This window comes from Thamnophis sirtalis, unplaced genomic scaffold, assembly GCF_051295495.1.
Source record: "Thamnophis sirtalis isolate CommonGarterSnake01/CBP01778 unplaced genomic scaffold, rThaSir2_p1.2 scaffold_2, whole genome shotgun sequence".
NCBI classification, from domain to species: domain Eukaryota; kingdom Metazoa; phylum Chordata; class Lepidosauria; order Squamata; family Natricidae; genus Thamnophis; species Thamnophis sirtalis.
Genome location: NW_028261382.1, coordinates 2,354,559 through 2,381,095, shown reverse-complemented (window position 1 = coordinate 2,381,095; position 26,537 = coordinate 2,354,559). Strand labels below are relative to the sequence as shown.

The 26,537-nt window shown below is 45.9% G+C and overlaps 1 protein-coding gene across 1 annotated transcript in view; it reads left to right on the top strand.

The window, feature by feature from the left end:
• The first annotated feature begins 2,531 nt into the window (after positions 1-2,531).
• The window catches only part of CHRFAM7A (CHRNA7 (exons 5-10) and FAM7A (exons A-E) fusion), a 44,444-nt gene continuing 20,438 nt past the window's right edge, over positions 2,532-26,537 (top strand). The window contains exons 1-3 of the mRNA XM_087703987.1: positions 2,532-2,672; positions 6,482-6,621; positions 21,626-21,670. Of these exons, the coding sequence (XP_087560113.1) occupies positions 2,618-2,672; positions 6,482-6,621; positions 21,626-21,670 (240 nt within the window). The 5' untranslated portion in view covers positions 2,532-2,617. The remainder of the gene's footprint in view (positions 2,673-6,481; positions 6,622-21,625; positions 21,671-26,537) is intronic.

The following is a 26,537-nucleotide window of genomic DNA, read 5'->3' as shown; positions in this document are numbered from 1 at the left end:
GTGTGAGCAAGAGAAAGCCACCTTCTGACCAGAGGTGGGTTCCTACCAGTTCGCACCTATTCAGTAGAACCAGTTCGTCAAATCTACCGAACCGGTTAGAAGAGGTTCCACCAGTGGACCCGGAAAGCAGGCCACACCTACAGAAGAGCTTCCAAAGATTTTTTGAAACCCACCCCTGGTCCTTGGATATGATTATTCTACACTATCATGCTCCTATTTATAAAACTCAGGGCCTCTGTGAAAGGTAAGGATGACTACTGCGTTTGTGGTACAATCAGAACATTGCATGTGTTGAAGTTGTTTTAACGCAAACCAAAGACGCCTTTTAAAAAACAAGTTTACATCCTATTCTTATGCAGGCCAGTGCTGTGTGTGAGGGAATTTAAGGTGGTTCTGACAAGTGTCGTCGGCATCTTCATATCTGGTCACATGGGCGGCAAGCCACTCCCATCCGGTCACATGGGCAGCAAGCCACTCCCACAAAGGAGGCCACACCCACAGAGTAGGTTCGAACAATTTTTGAAACCCACCACTGCTTCTGACCCTCCTACCAGTCCTTTGTAGACCCCCCCCCAAGATTTAAGAAGAAGATGAAGGGCTGTTGTTAACCATTCATGGTCTCGAGAGAAGGAGAAGGCTTCTCTCCATTTTTTTTTTAAAATTCCACCTGCATTTGTTGTTATTGTGTTAGTGAGTCATCATCCTGATTCCTGGAGACTAGAACAATAATAAATAACAGAATAACACAGTCGGAAGGGACCTTTGGAGGTCTTCTAGACCAACCCCCTGCTCAGGCAGGAAACCCTATACCTGTCAGTGTTCCAAATAGCATCCCAAAAGTAAATCAGAGTCCGAGGCACAGTATTGCTCAAAGTTCCAATTTATTAAGAGAGCCATGTTTGCACATCTGGGAAAACCCAAATCTGAAAGCTTCCCGGTTTCTCCCAGCTCTGCTGGCTGGGGGGTTCTGGGAGTTGAAGTCCACAGGACTTAAAAGTCGCCAAGGTTGAGAAACACTGTTCTAAGCCCTTCAAAACTACTGCGGGGGGGGGGGGGACGGACAGGGGAGAGGCTGCTTCTTAAATAGGCAAGGGTAACATTAACCCTTACAAAACACGGTTGGCTTGTGTGTGTGGGGGGGGGCATCACACCTTCCCTATCTCCAAGGGGGAAACACTTTGATGCCAACTGCCAAGAGTGCCTCTGAGCATATGGGCGGCCTTGTAGATCCAGGATGGACAACAGGCCCATGCCTTGGGGTGGGGGTTGGGGGTGGGAGGAAGGGATTTTGTGACACCAACCCTTTGGGGTCAGAGTGGGGAATCAGGCTGTTTTGATTTCCCCCATCAACTCTGGTTTTAAAAAAAAATACGGGGGGAGGGGGCAAGCTTAGGGGGTGTAGCCCACCCCTCCCGATCGCCAAGACCCGACTCTCCTTGCCCCCCCCTGCTTTCAAGCGAGCCTGGTTCTCGAGCTTCCTGCTCTCCCGTCGACAGAGCGCGTTGCAAGGCGCTTTCCGGCGAGCAGGCGGGGCGGCGGCGGCGGGGGGGGGGGATCGCCGTCTCCTGCCGCCCGGCTGGCGCTCTCCGGGTCGGGCGGGGGGGGGAGCGAGGCTGGGCCCGCCGCTGAGCAGGAGGGAGGAGAGGAGGAAGAGGAGGAGGAGAGGAGGGAAGGAGGGAGGGGAGGGGGAGGAAGAGGAGGAGGGGGGAGGAGAGGAGGAGGAAGAGGGGGGTCCCGCCGCTGAGCAGGAGGGAGGAGAGGAGGAAGAGGAGGAGGAGAGGAGGGAAGGAGGGAGGGGAGGAGGAGGAAGAGGAGGAGGGGGGAGGAGAGGAGGAGGAAGAGGGGGGTCCCGCCGCTGAGCAGGAGGGAGGAGAGGAGGAGGAGAGGAGGGAAGGAGGGGGGAGGGGGAGGAAGAGGAGGAGGGGGGAGGAGAGGAGGAGGAGGAAGAGGGGGGTCCCGCCGCTGAGCAGGAGGGAGGAGAGGAGGAGGAGAGGAGGGAAGGAGGGAGGGGAGGGGGAGGAAGAGGAGGAGGGGGGAGGAGAGGAGGAGGAAGAGGGGGGTCCCGCCGCTGAGCAGGAGGGAGGAGAGGAGGAAGAGGAGGAGGAGAGGAGGGAAGGAGGGAGGGGAGGAGGAGGAAGAGGAGGAGGGGGGAGGAGAGGAGGAGGAGGAGGAAGAGGGGGGTCCCGCCGCTATACATAAAGCGGGTTGCGTCCGGGAGCTGCAGTCGCTGGCAGCATCAGCATCAGCAGCTGCCGCTCGGCTCCTGACGCGGGGAAGGAGGGAAGCCCGTCACGTGGGGAAGGCAGAGCGGAGCCCAGCCGAGCAGCAGCGGCCGCGGAGGCGAGCGAGCGAGCGGGCGGGCAGGTGGGCGGACGGGCGAGGGAGGGGAAGGAGGGAGGGAGGGAGCCGGGCAGAGAGGCGGGCCAGGCGGCGTCTGGCTCCAGGAGGCTCCGAGGAGTCGGCGGCGGCAGAAGAAGAAGGAGAAGAAGAAGGAAAAGCGGAAGAGCCTCCACCCCGCGGGGCTTCCCGGTTGCGCGGGATCCCCCGGAGCTCCCCCCGCCGGCCTTGCGCCTCGCCAACTTTGCGCTTTCGCCCGTCCGGCTGGCCGAGCGGCGCGATGGGGCTCCGGGAGCTGTCCGTGGTGCTGATCCTCGCCGGAGGACTCGTGCGCGGTGAGTTGGGGGCTTCGGGAGCTCGCTTCCCCTCCCAAGAGCTAGGGAGGAGGCAGAGCAGGGGGAAAGAGAGCCTCTGAGCATGTCCCGAGTGCCCTGTTTTCCCCCCCCCCTTCTTGGTTTTCTTAAGGGGCGGTTTAAGGAGCATTTGGAGGGAGGGTCTTCACGCAGATCCAAAGTGCCTGATTCAGGTCAGATTCCCAGGGAAGCAGGTAGCCCGACCCTTCGTGAGGTTCAACCCTCTAAAACCGGCATGGTGATAAATAAGAAAGGAGGGACAACTCACGAGAGACCAAGAAGAAGCAAAGTGTTGCTTGTTTTGGGTCAACTGGCTTCCCCCAGAAGGGGTTTCCTCCCTACAAGCCCCCCCCTGAGCGTTGTGGGGGACCCTCCAATGGAGTTTGCACGCTGCCATCATGTGGCTGGTTGGTTCTTAGCTTAGCTGCACAAACTCAACTCTCTGGGTTTGCCCAACCCTGCTTGAAGTTGTGTGAATCCAGCCACTTGCAGCTGCTTCAACAAGCAGTTTAACACACACTCCAGAGATCTGAAAGAGGGGGGGGGCCGGCGGGAGGGCGGGGGCTACAAAATCCAGAAAACTGAATTCAACTTGGGGTTGATTAAATATTCAATTCTATATGTGTATAATCTCAAGAAAAAAAACGCGCCTTACTTCCAAACTTTCAAAGGTCTTTCAAAAAGTGTTGTTTTCCTAATACTATCCCAGGCATGCCCAGGCATTCCTATTTACTAATAGTGGGGAAGTAACTACACCTAGAAAACGTGGGTCTAATTCTTGGGAGGTAGACAATTGTGCAGCGAAACTTGGCAAGCCCCTTTTTGGCTTTCCTGGATAAAATGGGAAGAATCGCTAATCCTTTCCCTCTCCAGATGCTTAAAATTTGGTTCACTCACAAGCAATGCCAGGCTGGGATGGGCTGGGGTGAGTAAGAGTCCAGCTGCTGTGGTTTTATGCGTGGTTACATAACTTGCTTTGAACTCACCAGGGTTTCTGAATTGGCTTTGCAAAAAATAAAAATAAAAAGAAGAAGCCCACCACGGTTAGGCTTATGGCTCTTAAGTTAATTAGAAAGAATAAAGGAATTGCTTTTTTTTTTTTAAAGTATCCCATCAAGCCAATTTTCAGAAATGATTTGCAAAGAGTTTCCAGTAAGTTTTTATGATGGGAAAAGTACTATGTGTTCTTTTTAATTTATGATAATCTGGCTCTGTTGTGGCAGCTGTTTTTAATAACCCTGATTTATCTATCTATCTGTGTGTGTGTGTGTGTGTGTGTGTGTGTGTGTGTGTTTGTGGATGGATGGATGGATGGATTGTTGGATGGATGGATTGTTGGATGCATGGATAGATAGATAGATAGATAGATAGATAGATAGATAGATAGATAGATAGATAGACAGACAGACAGACAGACAGACAGACAGACAGACAGACAGACAGAAAGAGATAGATGGATGGATGGATAGATATATAGATACTCTCATATTTTGGGGTAAGCAGGTAAAGTATTATGGGAGGCTTTGCCCAGGGACCCCAACTAGTAAGGTGGGTATCAGCCAGGATTTGAATCCTGGGCTCCCAGGTTGAAGGCAACACTCTTACACATACACACTTTTATTAAACATTTTAAAAAGGAAGATTAAACTATGTCAAAGTAATGTAAAGTAAAGGAGCAAATTAAAGAGAAATCTAAGGGTGTAAGAGAGGGAAACAGGAAGAAAGCAGACTCCAATTGTCTTTAGAAGAGTTAGAAGTAGATTTACCTCTTGCTCTACACGACTCTTGTCTTTCCATAATCTTTCAGAAGCAAAAATCATAAGTTTATTTCCCCCTCCCCCTGTTTCAAAGGAGTCTTTAAGGCATTGGGTACATTAAAAAATTGGGCGCAACTCACTTAAACAACCTGCTCTCCGCCTTCTCAGGCCAGGCGAGGAGTGGCTGGGAGAGGAGGGTGAGGGGCGAGGCCAGCCAGTGGTGGCCTAAAAAGGAGCCGCAGCAGGGGGACAAAAGAACCGCATGCAGCTCCAGAGCCGCAGGTTGCAGACGCCCGACTTAGCGTGACAAGAGGTGTATTCCTTGGTTTTAAAGTTTTAAAGTTGCCTGAAAAGAATACGGAGCATAAATACTGCAGATGGTGGAGACCAGGAGGGTTAAAGAAAGAGATAAAATTTGAGAGCAGGATAACAATTTCACTGAGCAGCGAGCTACGCACGAAGCAAATCTCTTTATTTATTTTTAAAAAGACACCCGTCCATAAAACATAGACACACCCACACACCCACATTAGAGCAGTGTTCCTGGACCTTGGCAACTTTCAGATGCATGGACTTCAACTCCCAGAATTCCCAAAGCTGGCTGGGGAAATTCTGGGAGCTGAAGTCCACAGTACTCAAAGTTGCCGAGGTGGAGAAACATTGCATTAGCGAGTTTGTTTCTCTCTCCCTGTCTCATCTCCCTGGGCCCATCCATCAAAGAGAATCCCCTTTGCAGCGGAGTCCCAACATCTGTCTCCAGCCACAGGTCTGGAGCTGTAGCCTGTGTGTGAACCCCTCCCATAAAACCGTGGGCGCATTTCCCCCTAAATCGCACATGTGAAAGAAGAGCAGGTTTCCCAAACAGTTCCTGCCTGCAGATGTTTTGCTTCTTCTGCCATATGCTCATTTTTTGCTCCCCAGGGAGGAGAAGTAAGGCTCTCTGGGCCTTCAAACTGCTGAGAAACTTTTGCATACAATGTGGAAATCTGGAGAAACAGTTGGACGCGGGGAGATTTATTCCTTATTTCCCCCCCTTTGCTTAACGGAGCGCTTACTTGAAGGGCAGTAAGGGAGGGTTAGACACATCCTTGCATGATTTGTAGTCAGATCTCCAGGATGAGTCTTCGGTACTTGTGTCGGGGGAAAATATAACCCTTTTCCAGAGATGCTGCCTAAACAATGAATAACAGAGCTGGAGGGGACCTTGGAGGTCTTCTAGTCCAACCCCCTGCTCAGGCAGGAAACCCTATACCATTCTAGACAAATGGTTGTCCAATCGCTTCTTTAAAACCTCCAGTGATGGAGCACCCACGATTTCTGGAGGCAAGTTGTTTCACTGATTAATTCTTCTTGCTGTCAGGAGAGTCCTCCTTAGTTCTACGTTGCTTCTCTCCTTGATTAATTTCCATCCATTGCTTCTCGCTCTGCCCTCAGGTGCTTTGGAAAATAGCCTGACCCCCTCCACTCTGTGGCAGCCCCTCAAATATTGGAAGACTGCTATCCTGTCTCCTCTGGTCCTTCTCTTCCCTAGATTAGCCAGGCCCAGTCCCTGCAACTGTTCATCGTATGTTTGAGCCTCCAGTCCCCTAATCAATTTTGTTGCTCCACAATTTTGGGCATTGAAGTCCATCTGGGCTGGCTGGGGTATTCTGGGAGTTGAAGAGCTGAGGTGGTGCAGTGGTTAAATGCAGCACTGCAGGCTACTTCAGCTGACTGCAGTTCTGCAGTTCGGCTGTTCAAATCTCACCAGCTCAGGGTTGACTCAGCCTTCCATCCTTCCAAGGTGGGTAAAATGAGGACCCAGATTGTTGGGGGGCAATATGCTGACTCTGTAAACCGCTTAGGGAGGGCTGAAAGCCCTATGAAGCGGTATATAAGTCTAACTGCTATTGCTATTGCTATTGCTATTAAAGTCCACCCATCTTGAAGTCCCCAAGGTTGAGAAAGATTGGTTAAAGGATTCCAGTTTGAGAAGATGCGCCAGATGATCCTGACTCTGGACGCTTCCAATGATGTCTCTTTCTTCTCTTCCAGTGAGCCTCCAAGGGGAATACCAGCGGAAACTTTACCGAGAGCTGCTGAAGAATTATAACCCCTTGGAAAGGCCTGTGGCAAATGATTCCCAGCCACTCACGGTCTCTTTCAGCCTTAGCCTCCGGCAAATTATGGATGTGGTAAGATCTCTTTCTTTGCGTTGTGCCTTGTCTTCCTCTGCTCACAATGGCAGCATTACACACACACACAGTTTCTCGACTTGGCGGTAGGAGAACTGGCAATAGCCACAATGCACCTAGAATTCATCAGATCTGTATCTTCCTCTGTGCCAGTTTGGTGGGTTCTAATCAAATATGGCCAGTATACTTCGGGCCTTGTATGCCAGAGTTGATTGTTTTAATGTGACAGCCAGTGGTTAAATTTTGACAGCTGGTGAGAGCAGCGCTGAGCCACGATGCCTTGAGGGCCAATCAGCTTTGGGGTGACTTGCAATGTGGCCCAAGGATGGCAGTGGATGGGCAGAGCCAGCTGGGATCCATTTATTTAGCAGTCCATTGGAGGCTGCCAAATACAGCTTTTCAATTCAGTCATGTCAGCTCTCTGAAATTGGCAAACGAATCCTTCAGGGCTGACTGGAATTCTACTTCATTGGCATAGGGACAGTTAGTTTGACTGGGTTTTTCTTTCTTTCTTTCTTTCTTTCTTTCTTTCTTTCTTTCTTTCTTTCCTTCTTTCCTTTCTTCTTTCCTTCTCTCTTTCTGATCTTTCTTTGTTCCTTCCTACCTTCTCTCTTTCCTTCCTTCTTGTCTTTCTTCTCCCTTTCTCATCTTCCTTCCTTCCTTCCTTCCTTCCTTCTTTCCTTCTCCCTCTTTATTTCTTTCCTTCCTTCCTTCCTTCCTTCCTTCTTTCCTTCTCCCTCTTTATTTCTTTCCTTCCTTCCTTCCTTCCTTTCTTGCTTCCTTCTCTCTTTCCTTCCTCTCGTCTTCCGTCTCCCATTCCTTTCTTCCTTCTCCCTTTCTCATCTTCCTTCATTCCTTCCTTTCCTTCTCCCTTTCTTTATTTCTTTCCTTCCTTCCTTCCTAGCTTCCTTCTCTCTTTCCTTCCTTCTCGTCTTCCTTCTCCCATTCCTTTCTTTCTTCTTCCTTTCTCACCTTCCTTCCTTCCTTCCCTCCTTCCTTCCTTTCCTTCTCCCTTTCTTTATTTCTTTCCTTCCCTCATTTCCTCCTTTCTCCTCCCTTTCTCATCTTCCTCCCTTCTTCCTTTCTCTCTTTCCTTCCTCCTTTCATTCCTTCCTCCCTCCCTCCTTCCCATTTGTTTTATTTCCGTTGACTCATGTCCAACTGCTTGGATAAATCCCTGCAGTTTTGTGCGCAAGGATTTTCGGACATGATTGGCCATTGCCTCCTTCCTAGGGCCGAGACGGAGGGACTGGACCAAGGTCACCCTGCTTTCTGTCCAAGGCAAGACTAGAACTCACAGTCACCTGGGTTTAAACGGTTGCTTAACCATCACCCCAAACTGGCTCCTTGAATTGGCATGGATCAAATCTGAGCAATCCTTCTCTGCTTCTCAAGCCCTGGGAGACTTTTGTGCCTGTGGGTCACTCACTCATACACCCCTTCGAAGTAGGCCGGGTCAAGAAACAAAGGCCAGAAGCAGGTCGTATCTTTTTGGTTCTAGCAGAATGAATTTACGGGTCATCCTTGCAGAACTTCGCAAAGACCTTTGCAGATACAAACGATGCCTCTTTAAAAAAAAGAAACAGAATGAAAGAGAAACCCGATTTTTAAAATGAAGAATGAAACCTGCGGAAGGAAATCCCAATGCTGCTCAACCAGCCTTTGGGATCTCATTCGGAAGTGGGTGGGAGCTGAAAGAACCGATAACCCACTTCCCAAACCCCAGCTGGCTCTGTTACCCTCACGCATCCTTGGAGATGTTGCTCCGGGCTGGTTTCGAGCTTTTAATTGTTTGCCTTTTGAAGGCAGATTGGTAGGAACTTCGCTTTCTACTTTCCTCCTGTTTAGAATTTGCCCCCAGGCATTTTGAGTGGGGGAAACCTCCCCCCAACTGAATAGCTTTTAAGCGCTTAGGAGAGAGACGTTCCAGATATCTTCCTTTGTTCTTTTATTTGGAGGGTGGGATGGGGAATAAAAAGGGGGTGGGTGGGTGCAGTGACATAATAATCAAAAAAAACATTTTACAGACATGCTCCACTTCCTAGTCCCAAATCCCAGATTGGTAAGATTTCCAACGCCTTGAAAAATTTCCATCGTTCGGCTTTGCGGGAAAATCTCTCGTCCTGTTCTGAAGTTGTGCCAACACACATTAAAAAAAAAAAAGAATATGTGCTTTATAGCTATGATATCAAGTACAGATAGTTCTCGACGTACAACGATTCACTTAGTGACCCTTCGAAGTTACACCGGCACTGAAGGAAAGTGACTTATGACCATTTTGCACACATGACTGTCGCTGCATTCCCGGGGTCACCTGATCAAAATTGGGATGCTTGACAAAGGATTCATATTTATGTCCTGGGGGGTCACGATGTAGTTGAATTAAACTGGTGGGTTTCCTTCTGAAATTTTTCTTTTCTTGGATTTATCCATGGTTGGTCCTCCGGGGGTCGAAAAACTCAATAAACCGTGTGCTGGCAAGTATCACGCATTGGCAGTTGTGACGCCTATTTTGAGTGACAGGGAGCCACAGCAGAGGGATGAAATAGCCATATGCGGCTCCGGAGCCTCTCTTCCCGCTATCATTTTCCAATCATCGTTATATTCATCTGTGTTTTATCTTATAATCATCTTAATAAAATTCTTATATAAATAAGAAAGAGATCAGTAGTCAAGGCTCTGTAAATTCTCCCCTAGCAGGCAGAATCCCAAACCCCCAATTTTGGGGAGGCCAAATGTCAGGTTCTCCACTCTGGCTTCGATGTTAGGGTTAATTTTCCTAATTAGCCACCCACAAAAATCAGTATAGAAATGGAGAAATGCCATTCCAGCTTTTATAACCTACCTATAACATTAATTTATTTACCGGCCTGGCTAAGTACTGAAAGCCCCCATCAGAGAATTAAGGATGGACTGAAAAAACAAGGCTTTGGACCAAGTTTCTTTAAAAACAAGACCATTTGCGGGTTGTTTTTTTTGGAAAGATTTTGAACAGGAGCCACTGAGCCATTAAGATAATCATATTATTCAAACAGAATAAAAGCAGTTTCAGTAGCTGACTAGTGGGATATTTCAGCCACCCAAATAGCGGAGTGAAGGAGTGAATTAATCCAAATTGAAAAATGTAAGGAGAGCAATTCTGGGCCAGGTTTAAATGGATTGGAAGTTCAGCTTTTTCTTTCCAGATTCCAAGGGGAGATCCAGAAATTGGATAGGAGAGCAAGGATCCCCCCTGAGGATCTTGAGCAATGGCTAAATGAGGTAGATCTGTCCCTCACCTAGTCCTTTAGATCTTCCAGTGGCGCCCCATTGCTCCCCTAACCAAACCAATGAACTAGCTTCTGATCATCATCATCTTCTTCTTCTTCTTCTTCTTCTTCTTCTTCTTCTTCTTCTTCTTCTTCTTCTTCTTCTTCTTCTTCTTCTTTCCTCCTCCTCCTCCTCCTCCTCCTCCCTCCTCCTCCATCCTCCCCCTCCTCTTCTTCTTCTTCCTCCCCTCCTCCTTCCCCTCCTCCTTCTCCTTTCTCCTCCTCCTCCCCTTCTTCCTTCTCCTCCTCCTCCTCCTCCTCCTCCTCCTCCTCCTCCTCCTCCTCCTCCTCCTTTCTCATCAGGGTTTGACCTGTTCCCCAAGCTACCTCTTCAGCCACTTAAAAACCATTCTGTTTCCATGCAGAGTAGCATCCCCAATTTTCTCCCTTCTTTTTAAGAGAAAAAGCTATTTCCAATTGCTGCCAAAATAGGGGCAATTTGCATAAAACGAAGAAACAATCCGATCTGGACAAAACAGAAAACTAAATTGCTGGTGTTGGCAATTCTGAAATAGGTATGGAGGCATCATGAATTCCAAAGATATTTTTATACACATGTAAATTGGGCATTTAGTAATGAGTCAGCTGTGATTAAGGAGGCCTGGGAAAAAAAAATGACTGGAATCCTAGAGGATAGCTGGCATGTGATGGATTGCTTTGGATGACTGGGGCTGAAATATAAAGCTTTCCTTTCGCTCCTAAAACAACAGGATCAGCAAATCCAGATGTCGTGAGATAGTTATGATCACCATTAAGCAGTTAATGCAATAGAATTACATCCTTGCTCGTAATGTTTATGCCGCAGCTGTGCACGGTTCAAGTGTGTTGTTTTGAATTTTATGTAAGCGCAGGGGCTAGAACAAATGTTTTCGGTTGCAGAGAAATTTGCATAGTGGATTCCTAAGTGGAGGACACTTGGCAGCAGAACTCCCCCCCCTTTTTAAAAATGAATTTATAGTGCATCACTTCCATGAATAAGGAGACGGTGGAGAAGAGATGGCATCTGAGAGATTCTTGTCCACTGGAGAAGTGGAGAGTCCCGAATCAAAGGATGTATTGATTAATTATTGTATTTGTGTGCATTCAACTCCACATGGGCATCTGAGGGTTTACCACATCTTCATTTAAAACTATGGGTATCCATGGTGACCCCATCCATCCCTTGGGAATTGTGTAATGCTGGGGAAGGAAACAGAAGGAAGGAATGCTCAACAGCAAATGGACGGATTCAATTATAGTGGTAATGGATATACTGTTAAAGACCCGAAAATTGGAGACAATCCACCTGGATAAAATGTATGTCTTTGCTAACAGTCAACACCAACTGATAGCATGTTATCAATCAATCAATCAATCAATCAATCAATCAATCAATCAATCAATCAAATGCAGTGACCCACGAGTGGGAGGCAAAATCCCAACACACTTTTGTTGATATCACAACTGGCATCAGGATACAGCTACAGTATTGATGAGATGATGCCACCACACGCACATCAGTGTTTGGACAACGTTGTGGTTCCCCGGGGGATGCTACTATATTGAACCATAAAACCAACAATTAACACCATTAAAAACAAGCCAGCCCCAAATCCCAGCTACTTTCTAGATTTAAGCATCAACAAAATCTCTCTGTTTTATGGTGCTCCCAGATGCCATAAAAACAGCAACATCTGGAAGCTTGTTCCAAAGGGATGGACCCAAACGCAGAAACATTTGCTCCCCCTCCTTCCTGAACTTCAAGTAGAGAAAGTTTTAACTCTGCCCTGCACCCCCAAAAATAAGGTTTTGCCCGCTCTGTGATGAACACCATGTATCCAGCAGAGAGTTCTGGTGATTGAGAAGCTAATAATGTGTGATCATCTCTTTGTTCCTAGACCCAAATCTTTTATTCCTGACTCTGTCCAGGGTCCTGAAGTCCTTTCCCTTACAAAATGTCTTGATCGTATTGCAAGGGTTCAGCCTTGTGTCTGTCAATCCAAGAAGTCATCGCTTCCCATTTCAAAATGTTGGTTCCATCCCTGGAATGGTCCGTATCTCCATCCAGAAGGAGATCTAATTCCAAATTGGACGGAACGCCTTGTGCTGATAAAGAAGTTTGCCTTTCTAGGCAAGTTTACAAGGAAGGCATTTCTCCTATGATTCAAGCTCCATTTGTGGTGTCCTCACCCTGGCTTTGAAAGGTGCTCCATCTGACAACTTGATTGATCAGCTTTTTTAGCACTCTGGACAAATGCACAGATGGGCCGTGTCCATCTCTAGGACAGATTAATGGCCTTTTTATAGGTTTGCTCTCTGTGTCAAACTGTTTCTAAGCATTTCAGGGCTTAGAAGATTCCCGCCAAACGATGACATCCTTGTATCTGGAAAAGAGATCTGTGGTTCAGACAGTTAAGAAGAAATCCCTATTAAAAGAGCCCAATTAAATGTAGCCAAAACAATTAGCCAAGATGACGAAGGACGAAGAGGCAGAACTAAACAGAAGCCAACACAATAATGACAGTGAAGTGATGGGACCAAGAATCATCTCAACAGCAGAAAGCTATGGAGAGGTATAGTGAATGGACTTTATTCATTCATCCATTCATTCATCCATTCATTCATTCAAATTTCTGTAGCTGCCTAACTCAACCATGTGACTCTTCTTGTAGTGCTAGCTGTATTTCCTTTTCATCCCCCTTTGCTATATTTTTTGTCTGTGTTTTGTATACTATTTATTATCCCAAAAGGGAATAGTATGCTGGGTGTGTATGTCAGTGCTTCTTTGGACCAAACGGTGCAAGTATTTGGCATTTCACACGCCGTCTCAATTCTGAAATTAATCGAAAATCCGGTTTTGTGTAAAGCTCCATTACATTCCCATTATCCCAAGTGGGGCTCGTCACATTAGCTCCGTGTCTGCATATATTCCATATATTCTATTAACGGGCCATCCATTAAATCAAAATTATGTTCAACCAGCCTTGATAGAGCTAAAAGCTTAGAGGTTTTGCTAAGTTTTCTAACCGCATCACTTCTAAACACCTTCAGTATCTCTCCCATTTTGTAATAATTGGAATTCCTCCCCCCTCCCTCATTTGAAATGGAAGAAATACACCCGCCTATTTAATAGCTTCTTCAGGTTTCATTTTGGGAGAAGGGGAAATGCGATTTCCACAGATCTGCATTAGGACTTTTATTACTTGATAAGAAAAGTAATTTGTCTTGCATCAGTAAAAAAAAAGAAGAAGATCCAATTAGGATGTGGACACAGGATGTGCCTTTTATCTGATTATGTTGTATAAACTACGCTCTCCAACAGAGTGTGGGCGATTGTTAAATACCGAGGACCGGCGGAGTCTCAATCATTGGCTACCAAAAGAGCGAATGGCAGAAACGATTCTCCTGCAATTATGAATATTTGGGTCTGATGTTCCAATTGTGTTGCCATTAATTTTTGGGATGGAAGAAGGAACTCAATCCAGCAAGTATAAGAAACATTTTTGCTCCATCTCACGAAGAGCTGGGCTTGCTTCAATTACGTTGAAAATGACATTTCCGAATTTGCATTCATCATAGCGACGCACTCTAGGCGGGTGCGAAATGTTTTGAATGAAGCCGTTTTGAATGGGAAAGGTCTCATTTTGAATTCAAAACAGGTCGGTTTCCAGGTGAAGAGCAATTGTTTTGAGGGTGAAAAGGCAACTGTCTTGGAAATAGTTTTCCAAGTGCTCAAAACTCTTAGAAATAGTTGACGTGGTTTGTTTCGTTCTTAATACTAATGCTGCACATTCAGATGGGGGGGGGGGCTGCATGAAACCTCTAATTCAGTGGTGGGATTCAACATTTTTTACTCCTGGTTCTGTGGGCGTGGCTTGGTGGGCGTAGTGGATATGCCTTGGTGGGCGTGGTGGATATGCCTTGGTGGGCGTGGCATGGCTTGGTGGGCTTGGCAGGGGAAGGTTACTGTAAAATCTCCATTCCCTCCCCACTCCCAGGGAAGGAAGGTTACTGCAAAATCCCCAACTCCCTCCCGATCAGCTGGGACTTGGGAGGCAGAGAATAGATAGGGGCGAGGCCAGCCAGAGGTGGTATTTGCCGGTTCTCTGAACTACTCAAAATTTCCGCTACCGGTTCTCCAGAACTGGTCAGAACCTGCTGAATGCCACCTCTGCTCTCATTGTAAATGACTCTACCTAGAACAGGGGTGTCAAACTTGATTTCATTGAGAGCCACATGTTTGATCTCAGGGGGACAGGGGGGAACATGGCCAGGGTGGGTGTGGCCAGCTTGACGTCACTCATCAAGGCTCTGTTTTTGGCCGCAACGGCCTCCTGTAGCTCTCTGGCAACAAAAGCTCGCGGTGGTGGTGGTGCGTGCAGTCCACCTGGCTCCATTTCACTAGCAGAGGGCTGCAGGAGGCCGTTGCAGCCAAAAATGGAGCCTGGGTGGGCTGCATGCGGCCTTTATGACCTCCATTTTTGTTGGCAGAGGGCTACAGGAGGCCATTGCAGCTGAAAACGAAGTCCAGGTGGGCTGTGAATTGTTCCCCCCCTGAGCTATTTTTGCTGGCACAGGCATCGTGGGCTGGCCCTCCGCTGTTTCCAGGGTTGGCCCGGGGGCCAGATCTAAGCACCCTGTGGGCCGAATCTGGCCCCCGGGCCTTGAGATTGACACCCCTGACATAGAAAGTCTATCATCTATCTATCTATCTATCTATCTATCTATCTATCTATCTATCTATCTATCTATCTATCTATCTATCTATCTATCTATCTATCTATCTATCTATCTATCTAACTATCTAACTATCTAACTATCTAACTATCTAACTATCTAACTATCTAACTATCTAACTATCTAACTATCTAACTATCTAACTATCTAACTATCTAACTATCTAACTATCTAACTATCTATCATCTACATTTCAGAAGAGCAGAAATTGTGGTTCCCCTCTCTTGTGCCTTCAACTTTGCCAGCTTGCACTCAGATGTTTGACAGTGTAAAAAAAGAGAGTATTGGAAATGCTTTTATTATGGAACCGTGAAGTTTTCACTGGAAAGAAGTATTATAAAGATAACCATTTTTAAAATGTTGGCAAAATTAAAGTAGGTTACGAGAGCTTCTCTGCAGGAGCCCCTCTCTGTTTAATGTTTAACGACTTTGTACCCTCCAGGGGATGGGAAGGAAGTTTGTTTTATTGTTTGAAGGAGAAGGGATAATAATGTTGACGCTTCTGCACCGTTAGACAGAAATTTATGGCTTCGCATACTCGTTCGACCTCACTGACAATCTCTTCATTAATTACTTGAACTTAACTGGTTATTGCAATTAAATGAACGGCAACATAACCTCTGTAGTGGAAGCCTCATTAGCAGGTCAACAGTGGATGGAGGAGGAAGCAATGGTACACCTCTAGTTAATGTTGGGGAAATGCATTTTTTAAAATATAAATAAGTAAATAAATTAAAAGCTGCCCCAGTCAACCAATAATTTCTCAACGTCTTCCCTGTGTCCATTAATAATTATATAATAATAATAATGGTAATGATGATAATAAAGGTCATGATGATTATAAATGGCTTTCTTGACCAGAGCAGACAATTGCCAAATTGCTGCAAAAAATCAGGGCCATTTGTAAGATTGCAGCATAGAAAATGTATTTTAGATTGCACATACGAATGTGGTCAACTGAAGTTCAACACTACATTGGTGCCAGATAAGGGTCAATGGATAAGAGTTGGACTAAGAACGCAATGACTCTAAGCTGATGACATGCTTAACTCTGCCTCCCCAGTCGTGTCTGCTCTTCTCCTACCTTAGAAGAACAGAGGAATGGAATAAAATCCAAGAAATTTTGTTGGGAAATGAAAGCTAACAAGTCTCCCCTTTAACTCAGCGCAACCACAACCTCAAATCAACCAACTCACCCAGTTGTGCCCAGACTCACAATCTCCAACCAAATTTATTGGAAAATGTAGGAGAAGAGCAGGCACAGATGGGGAGGTGGGGTTAAGCAGGTCATCAGTTTAGAATCGTTGAGTTCCCACATGTGCTCCAAGTCCAGCCATTCCTATATATTATGGACTCTTCTCTGGCTCCAATTTAGAGTTGAACTTTAGCTGACCAGATTCATGTGCACAAATCTTCTATGCTACAATCTTACAAATGACCTTGACTCTATGTGCCAGTTGGACAGGCAATTGATAACTGGGTGATGCCAATTTCCCATATTCCCCACCCATTTTTAATAGTCGAGCACGGCTGCCGAGGTGGCGCAGTGGTTAGGGTGCAGTACTGCAGGCCACTTCAGCTGACTGTTATCTGCAGTTCAGCAGTTCTAATCTCACCGGCTCAAGGTTGACTCAGCCTTCCATCCTTCCAAGGTGGGTGAAATGAGGACCCAGACTGTGGGGGCGATATGCTGACTCTGTAAACCGCTTAGAGAGGGCTGAAAGCTCTATGAAGCGGTATATAAGTCTAACTGCTATTGCTATTGCCCCTAATTTAACAATTTCTGAAATAAGTTATTTGCTCCTGGTGGCAAAGATCATTATTGAAAGCCGATGAGTTGCATCCTTCGGGATTTTGAATGTGGAAATATTTCTTGGCATGTGGCATAAAGAGAGCGGGCCCCCAAACTTCTTAAAGTTTAAGAAACTAATCCATCCCCTCTCTGTGCCAGAGAGGGATCTACTGCTGAGATTATGGGATGTTGCCCGAAAGCTAGGTTTGCTCCCAATGTTGCTGGTTCAGTATGTTATTCAGTATAATGAAGGCGTTTTTACACAAAGCAATTGATTCGTAGGTTTCTAGCCTTCTTTTCCTTCTTCCCCGATTACACTGTTTGCCTGCAGGGAATTCTGAATTATGCATCGTCAGTCGAATAGTAAACTAACCCAGAATGACAATTTTTACAACAGCTTGGGGAGCCGGGATTGTGTTTTTACTACAGGCTATTGCTGTGCGGTGTGAATTTAGCAATGGCGTAAGATGCGGAGCGGGTACAGCAAAGTTATTTCAAATTATAATCATTGTCTTTTGCTGCGTGCATTAAGAGTTTCTTTGATTTTAATCTCTTGCCAGGAGACCTGGCAAAATCTGATTTTTTGTACGTATATGTGAAGGGAAGCAGATCTCTTAATAAATCGAAGGACTTAGTTTTGCAAAGAGCAAGAATAGTGCGTCCTTACCCCAGATTTAAGAAGGAAACGTCTCCGCAGAGGCGAAGTTTCTGCAGTTGCTTTTATGGAGCATAAAAAAATATATTATAAGAACAGAAAACGGCCCCATCCGATGTGTACATTAACATTCAGAGAATGACTTTCCGAACTAAGAAACTGTGTGCCGGGTTAGCTTAGCTGTTGGGAATGCAATTTATTTGTTTCTCAAATTGCTACGAAGTTTGATGGATTGACCTCTGCAAAGAAGACCATCGGTTCCGTTGTGACCGAGATGTTGGGCGTTGGCCCCCCTCTCCTTTGGTTTCCAAATAAAATTGTTTGCAATCAAAAGATTTTTCTGCCAAAAAAACCTTTGGAATAATTTGGTTTGCTGCAAAACAAAAACAAAAACAAGAAACAAACTCCTGGCTAAGCCTCAGAATGCAAGTTTACTTTTATAGCTGGTTAACATTCCTGGAAAAAGGAGATTCGGAGTAACAAATCTTCAGTGCGATACTCAGAAAGGAAGTGAGTACATCTAGAAATGTTCTCGCTTGCATTTCTGGATTTTTTGGGGGTGGGGGGAACCAGAAAACTAGCTATCTTTATTTTTTTTAAAATATACTTTTTTTATTTTCCATTTTCATAACATATAATCACATGTATACTATTACATAGCCAATATCCTATTGTATTGCCAATCACCTCCGCTTAGATTAGATCCCACAGATTAGGCCTCCTCCGAATTCCATCCGCTGGCCAGTGTCGACTGGCGACTACCCGGAGGAGAGCCTTCTCTGTGGCTGCTCCGACCCTTTGGAACGAACTCCCCGTGGAGATTCGAACCCTCACCACCCTCCAGGCCTTCCGCAAAGCCCTTAAAACCTGGCTGTTCCGACAGGCCTGGGGCTAAAGAGCTGTTGCCCCTGTCTTGAATGGTATGACTGTTGTGTGTTTTTAAATTATGTATTGTTATGTATCGTTTTTATTTTTTGTCTGTACCCCCCCCCCCTTTCCCTGATTTGATTTGTTAGCCGTCATGAGTCCCCTTCGGGGGAAAAGGGCGGCATATAAATATAATAAATGAAATGAAATGAAATGTATTAAGTAATAATTACATCAGTTCCTCTTGCCATCAACGCCCAGGAAGATAAAAACCCATTATTAGCTCTTCTGCTCTCCATACACCCCTTTCTTCTACCTCTCTCCTACCTCCTTTCTTCCCTCCATCCTCCTTTTCTACTCTACTTCCCCTTCCTTTCTCCTTCTCCTCTCTCTTCATTCCACTCCTCCTTATCCTCCTCATCTTCCCCCCTTACCCTCTCTCCTATCCCTCTCTTCCTTTAATCACGACTTTTTTTTTTCTTTTTAAGTTTTGTCTTGCACCCCCTTCCCTTTATTGCTGTAAGCCGCCCTGAGTCCCCTCAGGGAAAAGGGCGGCATATAAATTTGCAATAAAAATTTTTGAAAAAAAAAAAAAAAAATTTCCCATCTTTCTTCTCTCCTCTGTTTCCCACTCTTCCTCTCATTCACTTGGTGTATTTCAGCTTCTGAGCAAACTCCATTCTATGTTGATGGCTCTCGCGTGCATTTCTGAATTTTTAAAGTCAAGTGCCGTTCCTACAGGAAGAGCTCTTCATAAAATCTTGGTTTTTTTTCTTCTTCTTTTGCTAACTCTGCGCTAAGTGCTTTGGCAAACTTTGCAAATTAGCAATGCGGGAAAGAAAAGCATCTCTGCGGTTCTTCACTTCCTTTTTTTGGTGTGTGTGTTTTTTTCTCTCTCACACACAAAAGCGACTCTTGACATTTGATTGGAAAGGCTGTTAAAAACCGTGCGAACTTAGGCATTGTCGTCCTCCGAGATGAATTGGGAAAAAAAGAAATTATAAAAATAATAATCTTGACATTTGGTGTTCGATTTGTTCATTCAATTATGGCAGTAATTAGATTTGTATCCCAGCCTCTTGTTTAAGAACGGTGAAAATATAGACTGGCGGTGGTGAAGGCTTCTACTTAAAACAATCTTAAGTTATTTGGAGACCTGAAAGAAATGGAAAGATAGGAGAGCTTTGGGAGAAGAGGAGCGAGCTCCATAAAAACAGGACGTCAACTCTGGAGGGGAAAAAAAAAAGAGATTAAAAAACAAAAGGCAAGCCTTTTGCATCAAGGAAATATTTTACGTTGCTAAGTAGAGTATCAGCACAACAGGAAGCACAGAAATTAATCTTTGGAGAGGATTTCAGATACAGGCAAGTTCTTGACTTTGTTTAGTGGCTGTTTGAAGTTACAAGGATGCCAAAAACGTAATTTGTGATTGCTTTTCATGCTTACAACTGTTGCGGTATCCGTACGGTGGCGCAGTGGTCAGAGTGTGGTACTGCAGGCTACTTCTGCTGACTGCTGGCTGCCTGCAATTTGGCAGTTCGAATCTCACCAGGCTCAAGGTTGACTCAGCCTTCTGTCCTTCTAAGGTGGGTCAAATGAGGACCCAGATTGTTGGGGGGGCAATAGGCTGACTTTGTAAACTGCTTAGAGAGGGCTGTAAAAGCACCGTGAAGCGGTATATAAGTCTAAGTTCTATTGCTTGTTTGCTTGCTTCCGGCCCAGTGGTTAGAATGCAGTATTGCAGACTAACTCTGCCCACAGTCTGGAGTTTGATTCTGACCAACTCAAGGATGATTCAGCCTTCCATCCTTCCAAGGTTGGCAAAATGAGAACCCAGATTGTTGGGGGCAAGAGGCTGATTCTGTAAACCGCTTAAAGAGGTATATAAGTCTTAAGTGCTATTGCTATTCCTTCCTTCCTTCCTTCCTTCCTTCCTTCCTTCCTTCCTTCCTTCCTTCCCTCCCTCCCTCCCTCCCTCCCTCCCTCCCTCCCTCCCTCCCTCCCAGTGGTTAGAATGCAGTATTGCAGGCTGACTCTGTCCCACTGCCAGCAGTTCAATTCTCACCAGGCTCAAGGTTGACTTAGCCTTCCGTCCTTCTGAGGTCATTAAAATAAGGACTCAGATTCTTGGGGGCAAGAGGATGACTCGGTAAACCGCTTAGAGAGGGCTGTAAAAGCACTATGAAGCAGCATATAAGTCTAAGGGCTATTGCTATCAAAATGTTGGCCACTGACTCATATTTACGATGGTTGCAGTGTGATCTCCTTTTGCGACCTTCTGACAAGCCACATCCATGAGAAACCTGATTAACTCAACCACTGGGTTACTAACTTACCGACTGCAGTGATTCACTTAACAACCGTGGCAAGAAAGGCCGTAAAGTGAGGCAAAACTCCTTTAGCGAATGTCTCAGCAACAGACATTTTGGGTTCACTTGAGGTCGTAAGCCGAGGACGACTTGCAGTTCTTGCCCCCCCCCTCCACAACAGTTGTGTCTCTGTGTGGTTGAATCTTGCAGGAAAACGTCAAATGGAAGGCTTAATTATGGATTTATGGCTACAGAAAGCTGAGTTTTCGAATAGGCTGCTTTTTGTCCGATGACATAACACCTTATGAAGCCCATTATTAATAAAAACTCCCAGGAAACTGATAATGACCAACAAATTATATCTCCGTGGCATGGATGTTTGTGGCCAAACATGTCCCTCTCCATCCTTAATAACTGGTTGGCCGAAAGGGAATTTTTACTGGGCTGGAGATCCATTTCCCCTTTGCTAGGAACAGCAGAGCGAAGGCATAGCATCCATAAACCAGGTTAAAGAAGAACCAGCCCAACCACCAGTTGCAGTGGCACAACTTTCTTTTCCTTCCTCGTTCCATTGCAGGGACCCGGCTTGGGAGAGTGGTTAAGGGCTCAGCTTGGAAACCAGGAGACTGTGAGTTCTAGTCCCACCTGAGTCGCAAAGCCAACTGGGTGATCTTGGGCTGATCTCTCTCAGCCCCGAGAAAGAGCCACTTCTGAAAATCTGTAGGGGTCCAGACAGTTGTCACGAGTCAACACTAAGGTGTATGCTGACACACACACACACAGTTGCACAAACACAGAAGGATGCACTACGCAGCTGGGTTCCTCCTGATTCATCCTCAAGCCTTTGGTTCAAATCCTCTTAAAGCAGTGTTTCTCAACCTTGGCAACTTGAAGATGTCCGGACTTCAACTCCCAGAATTCCCCAGCCAGCGAATGCTGGCTGGGGAATTCTGGGAGTTGAAGTCCAGACATCTTCAAGTTGCCAAGGTTGAGAAACACTGTCTTAAAGGACTGAACTTAAAACATCTCATTTGGAGGATGTCTACACCTAAGGAGACCCAGGAGATAGTGCAACATTTGAAACTGTTCCCTTTAGAACAGCTTCCAATGTTGATAGTCTAGGATCTCTTGCTTGGGCAGGGGGTTGAACTAGATGACCTCCAAGGCCCCTTCCAACTCTGTAATTTTGTTAGGTTGATTCTCTACATCCTTCATCGAGAAGCTCCTTATTTTTCAGGTGGGTTTTTTTCCCTTTTGAAATATCAGGTGGGTAGGAAAGCAGGTAGGGTTTCCCCACCTAAAATGTATCCTGCTAAAAGAGATCTGACTCTCTCTATTTCTCTCCTTGGTTTTGCAGGATGAAAAGAATCAAGTATTAACCACCAACGTTTGGCTACACATGGTAAGTTTTTAGAGAGCAGACGCTCCTTCAGAAACCGTGGCTGGGTAATTGTTTCACGCAGCCAAGAAGAAGACGCAAAAAGTGGGACTATTAAACGGCTGATCGGGTTTTTGGTTTAAAAGGCTAAGCTCAACTCTAGCCCGCCGTGACGGAGTTAATGAATGAATCCAGTGAATGGAGTGGAGATAGTTCCATTGGAAGCCCTGAATAAGATCCTGTCAAATATTAACTGCTGTCATGCATCAGCTGTCAAGTAGGAAAAAAAAGTCTCGAAGTTGTCTGTCACACCAGGCGAGGTTTTCACAATGCTTGAGTTTAGGCCATGCCCAGCTGTCACCTGCTGGAAATGTCAAGCACCTTCTTTAGAATATCAAATATCGAAGAATTAGATATAGGTCAGGAAGCTATAGTAGTTCGGCTTGATTGTTAAGTCAAAGGATTATTTATTTATTTATTAGACTTATATATCGCTTCATAGGGCTTTCAGCCCTCTCTAAGCGGTTTACAGATTTTTAGCAAATTGAGTCAGCATATCGCCCCCACAGTCTGGGTCCTCATTTCACCCACCTCGGAAGGATGGAAGGCTGAGTCAACCTTGAGCCGGTGAGATTAGAACCGCTGAACTGCAGATAACAGTCAGCTGAAGTGGCCTGCAGTACTGCACCCTAACCACTGCGCCACCTTGGCTCCTCATATTAAATCAGGATGTGGCATCAGCAGGCTAAAAGAGAGGAAAACTGAAACAATGTGCTGAGATAGTGTGCAGGCACATGTTTAAATAAACTCACCCCTGCAGCAATTAACCGTAATCAACAATGGATGGCAACTGAACAAGGAGAGATTCAACCTGGAAATAAGGAGGAATTTCCTGACAGTGAGAACAATCCACCCATGGAACAGAAGTTGCCTTCGGAAGTTGTGGGAGCTTCATCATTGGAGGCTTTCAAGAAGAGACTGGATAGCCATCTGTCTGAAATGGTCTTCAACTCTGGAAGTTGAAGTCCACTAGTCTTAAGTTGCCAAGGTTGGAGACCCGTGGTCTAGGGTCTCAAGCTTGAGCAGGGGTTTGGACTAAATGACCTCCAAGGTCCCTTCCAACTCTATTCTGATTCTGGGTGCTCCATCACCGTAGGCTGTCAAGAAGATTCTGTTCATCCACTTATCTGGAATGGTCTAAGCTAGGGACTTCTGCTTGAGCAGGGGGTTGGACTAGGTGACCTCCAAGATCCCTTCTAGCTCTAATCTGATTTTGGGTGCTCCATCACTGGAGACTTTCAAGAAGAGACTGGACAACCACTTTTCAGAAATGGTCTCGGGCAGGGGTCTCCAACCTTGGTAACTTTAAGACTTGTGGACTTCAACTCTGGGAGTTGAAGTCCACAAGTCTTAAAGTTGCCAAGGTTGGAGATCCCTGGTCTAGCGTCTCCTGCTTGAGCAGGGGTTTGGACTGGATGACCCCCAAGGTCCCTTCTATTATTCTATTCTAATCCCATCTAGATAGGGGTGGATCGAAGGCTTTATCTATAAGCTCGACGGTCTCCGGTTTTGCCCAGGTGAGAAATCTAATTTGAAGAATCTCCATTTCGCTTTCCAATTCTACAGCGGCTTCATTTGAAGGCAATCAAAACCCGGCTAAAAGTTCGCTGTCATTGTTAGGGAAGTGGAGCTTGAAGGCCAGACAGTAAAACGGACCCATTAATACATAAAAATGATATTAAAACCTGTCCAGTAATATTTGCACCGTCTTGAGGCTCCTGGGATGCGATGGGGGCAGGCTTCGAAAACCCAGCTCTTCCCAGCTCTTCTTCTTCAGGCCACCCTTTCAGAGACAAGATTTATCGCAGGAGAACAGCTCCATCTTACATCTGTGGCCGATTGCCGTTCTTTTGAACGGTGGCTCCGAATCCCGACATGACAGCTGTTGTCATAGCCTCTGCAAAAAAAAAGGCACGGAGAGAAATGCGCAGAGAAGGGATGCTAATTCAATTTGTCATACATGCTGTCGCTGGCAGAACCACCCGAATTTCTATGTTATTGCTCCTTTTTTTCTCCTTCCAAAGAACAGCCAACCCAGAATTCACCGAGAACCTTGGAGACGGGGAAGGGACAGAGGCGGCGGGGGGGGGGAGTTGTGTGATGTTGGCTTCCAAGTGCAAACAAGCCATGTGTCAACGGAACGGTCTCATGAAAGAAGTGGCTGTAATTATCTCCTGCGGTTGGCCCGGAATCAACTGTCGTTCCGTGCAAAACACTTTTCTAGGATTGATTTTTTTGCCACTGTTTCTGTCTCTCTGCCAAATGGACTTTTAAGCTCTCCTTGGCTTCGGATGCTGAGGTGGGGCAGTTCCGGATATTCAAATCCTTGCTTTGCTTTGAAGACAGATTAATTCCCAGGGGCAGATTTTTCAGGAGGGGAGAGAAAGAACTTGGTGGTTAAACGTTAGAAAACAGGCCACAGGTCATAAATATTCTGGGTTCTAAAGTTGGTGGGCACAAGTTTGAAGTGTGGTTGAAAATATCGCCGAAATAATAGCAATAGCACTTAGACTTATATCCTGCTTCACAGTGCTTGACAGCCCTCTCTAAGCAGTTTTACAGAGTCAGCCTCTTGCCCCCAACAATCTGGGTCCTCATTTGACCCACCTTGGAAGGATGGAAGGCTCAGTCAACCTTTAGGAAGAAGGAAGGAAGAAAGGAAGGAAGGAAGGACTAGCAATAGGACTTATATACTGCTTCAGAGTGTTTGACAGCCCTCTCTAAGCAGTTTTACAGAGTCAGCCTCTTGCCCCCAACAATCTGGGTCCTCATTTTATCCACCTTGGAAGGATGGAAGGCTGAGTCAACCTTTAGGAAGAAGGAAGGAAGAAAGGAAGGAAGGACTAGCAATAGGACTTATATCCTGCTTCACAGTGCTTGACAGCCCTCTCTAAGCAGTTTTACAGAGTCAGCCTCTTGCCCACAACAATCTGGGTCCTCATTTGACCCACCTCGGAAGGACGGAAGGCTGAGTCAACCTTGAGCCTGGTGAGATTCGATCTGCTGAAGTGTAGCTAGCAGTCAGCAGAAGTAGCCTGCAGTACTCCATTCTAACCACTGCGCCACCACGGTTCAAATAACAAGATCTCTTCCATGGATAGAAGAGAATATTTGTAGCTCAGGATTGGCCATGGGGTCCTGGGTTCTCTCTAAGCTTGGACACATGGACAACCCTAACCATGGTTTAACGGAAATTGTGAGTATTCTAGACCAAGCCAAGTCCCAAAATGCTAGAGAATTCTTGGAAGCCTAGTGCTCAGAGAAAGTAGCCATCAACAGATACATACAGATAAACAACAGTTACACGGCATTTAAAAGGGACAATCAAAATGCTAAAAAAGGAATTAAAAAGATGAAAGGACCTCCCCACGAGCAAGGAACACCCAGATAAACAGAGATTAACACCAAGATTAATAGTAGATTAACAATCGAGATTTCAACAATGCCCCAATCAAGGAACTACTAATTCAGACCAACAAGCTCACCGTAAACCGTAGACTTAATCAAGGAACTGCCCACCAAGACTGACAGGGAAACCCACTGGTATATCCATAAAGAGCAACACCTGCTGATTGATAGGATTGTAAGGAAGAAAGTTAATGATCACCTCCGCAGCAGATCAGCGTAACCAGGGACACAGCCCTGTGGAGCACAAAACAATTATTTGGTGAGAAGTGTGTGACTTTGAGAAAGTAAAACGAATGAGAGAGAGAGAGAGTGCTGCAAATTTAAAAGGAGCCCATGAGGATCCCGGTTGATCCCACCAGATCAGAGCCACAGAACACATAGAGAATAGAATCCCTATTGATTTCAATGGGGTTGCTTTAATTTAGGAAATTCGGGAGCCACAGTTGGGCCGATGAGGCTGCCGTCTCTCTTTTTTTGAGATTTCCGATTTGAATGCCTTTCATTTCTGTAGCGTCTCTGGACAAATCTCCTTTCGGAACTTCTGGATCGTGATGGGAAAGTTGCAGATTAAGAGAGGGAAGAGATGACGTTACCCAGTTGGGTAATGAAACATCTGCAAGAAAACCACCAAGCTCAGAGTACACCAAGGGCCCCACATTCTTCCTCCTTCTCCTCCTCCTCTCCTCCTCCTGCTCATCGTCCTCCTCCTCCTCCATTCTGCAATCCCACTCCCTTCTAGCACTGATTATGTTACCTAGTTGGGTAATGAAACATCTGCAAGAAAACCACCAAGCTCAGAGAAGGCCCACATTCTTCCTCTTCCCCCCCTTCCTCCTCTTCCTCCTCCTCCTCCCCCTCCTCCTCCTCCTCCTCCTCCTCCTCCTCTTCTTCTTCTTCTTCCTTCTCCTTCTCCTCCTCCTCCTCCTTCATTCTGCACTCCTAGCACTGATTATGTTACCTAGTTGGGTAATGAAATATCTGCAAGAAAACCACCAAGCTCAGAGAAGGCCCACATTCTTCCTCTTCCTCCTCTTCCTCCTCCTCCTCCTCCTCCTCCTCCTCCTCCTCCTCCTCCTCTTCCTCTTCTTCTTCTTCCTTCTCCTTCTCCTCCTCCTCCTCCTTCATTCTGCACTCCTAGCACTGATTATGTTACCTAGTTGGGTAATGAAATATCTGCAAGAAAACCACCAGGCTCAGAGAACACCAAGAACTCCACATTTCAACCCTACAAATATACTCCGTTAGAGAGATGTTTCGCCATCTCACTAATGACTTCTAATTGGTTATTTCTCAGTTTCAGCTTTAAGCAGCTATGCCAGTCACGGCTTTAAAGAGAAATGTAATTGCAATGTAAGGTGTGTGTGTGTGTGTGTGTGTGTGTGTGTTTCTGCAATATTCTAATTTTCTGCTTATAGTTTGCTGG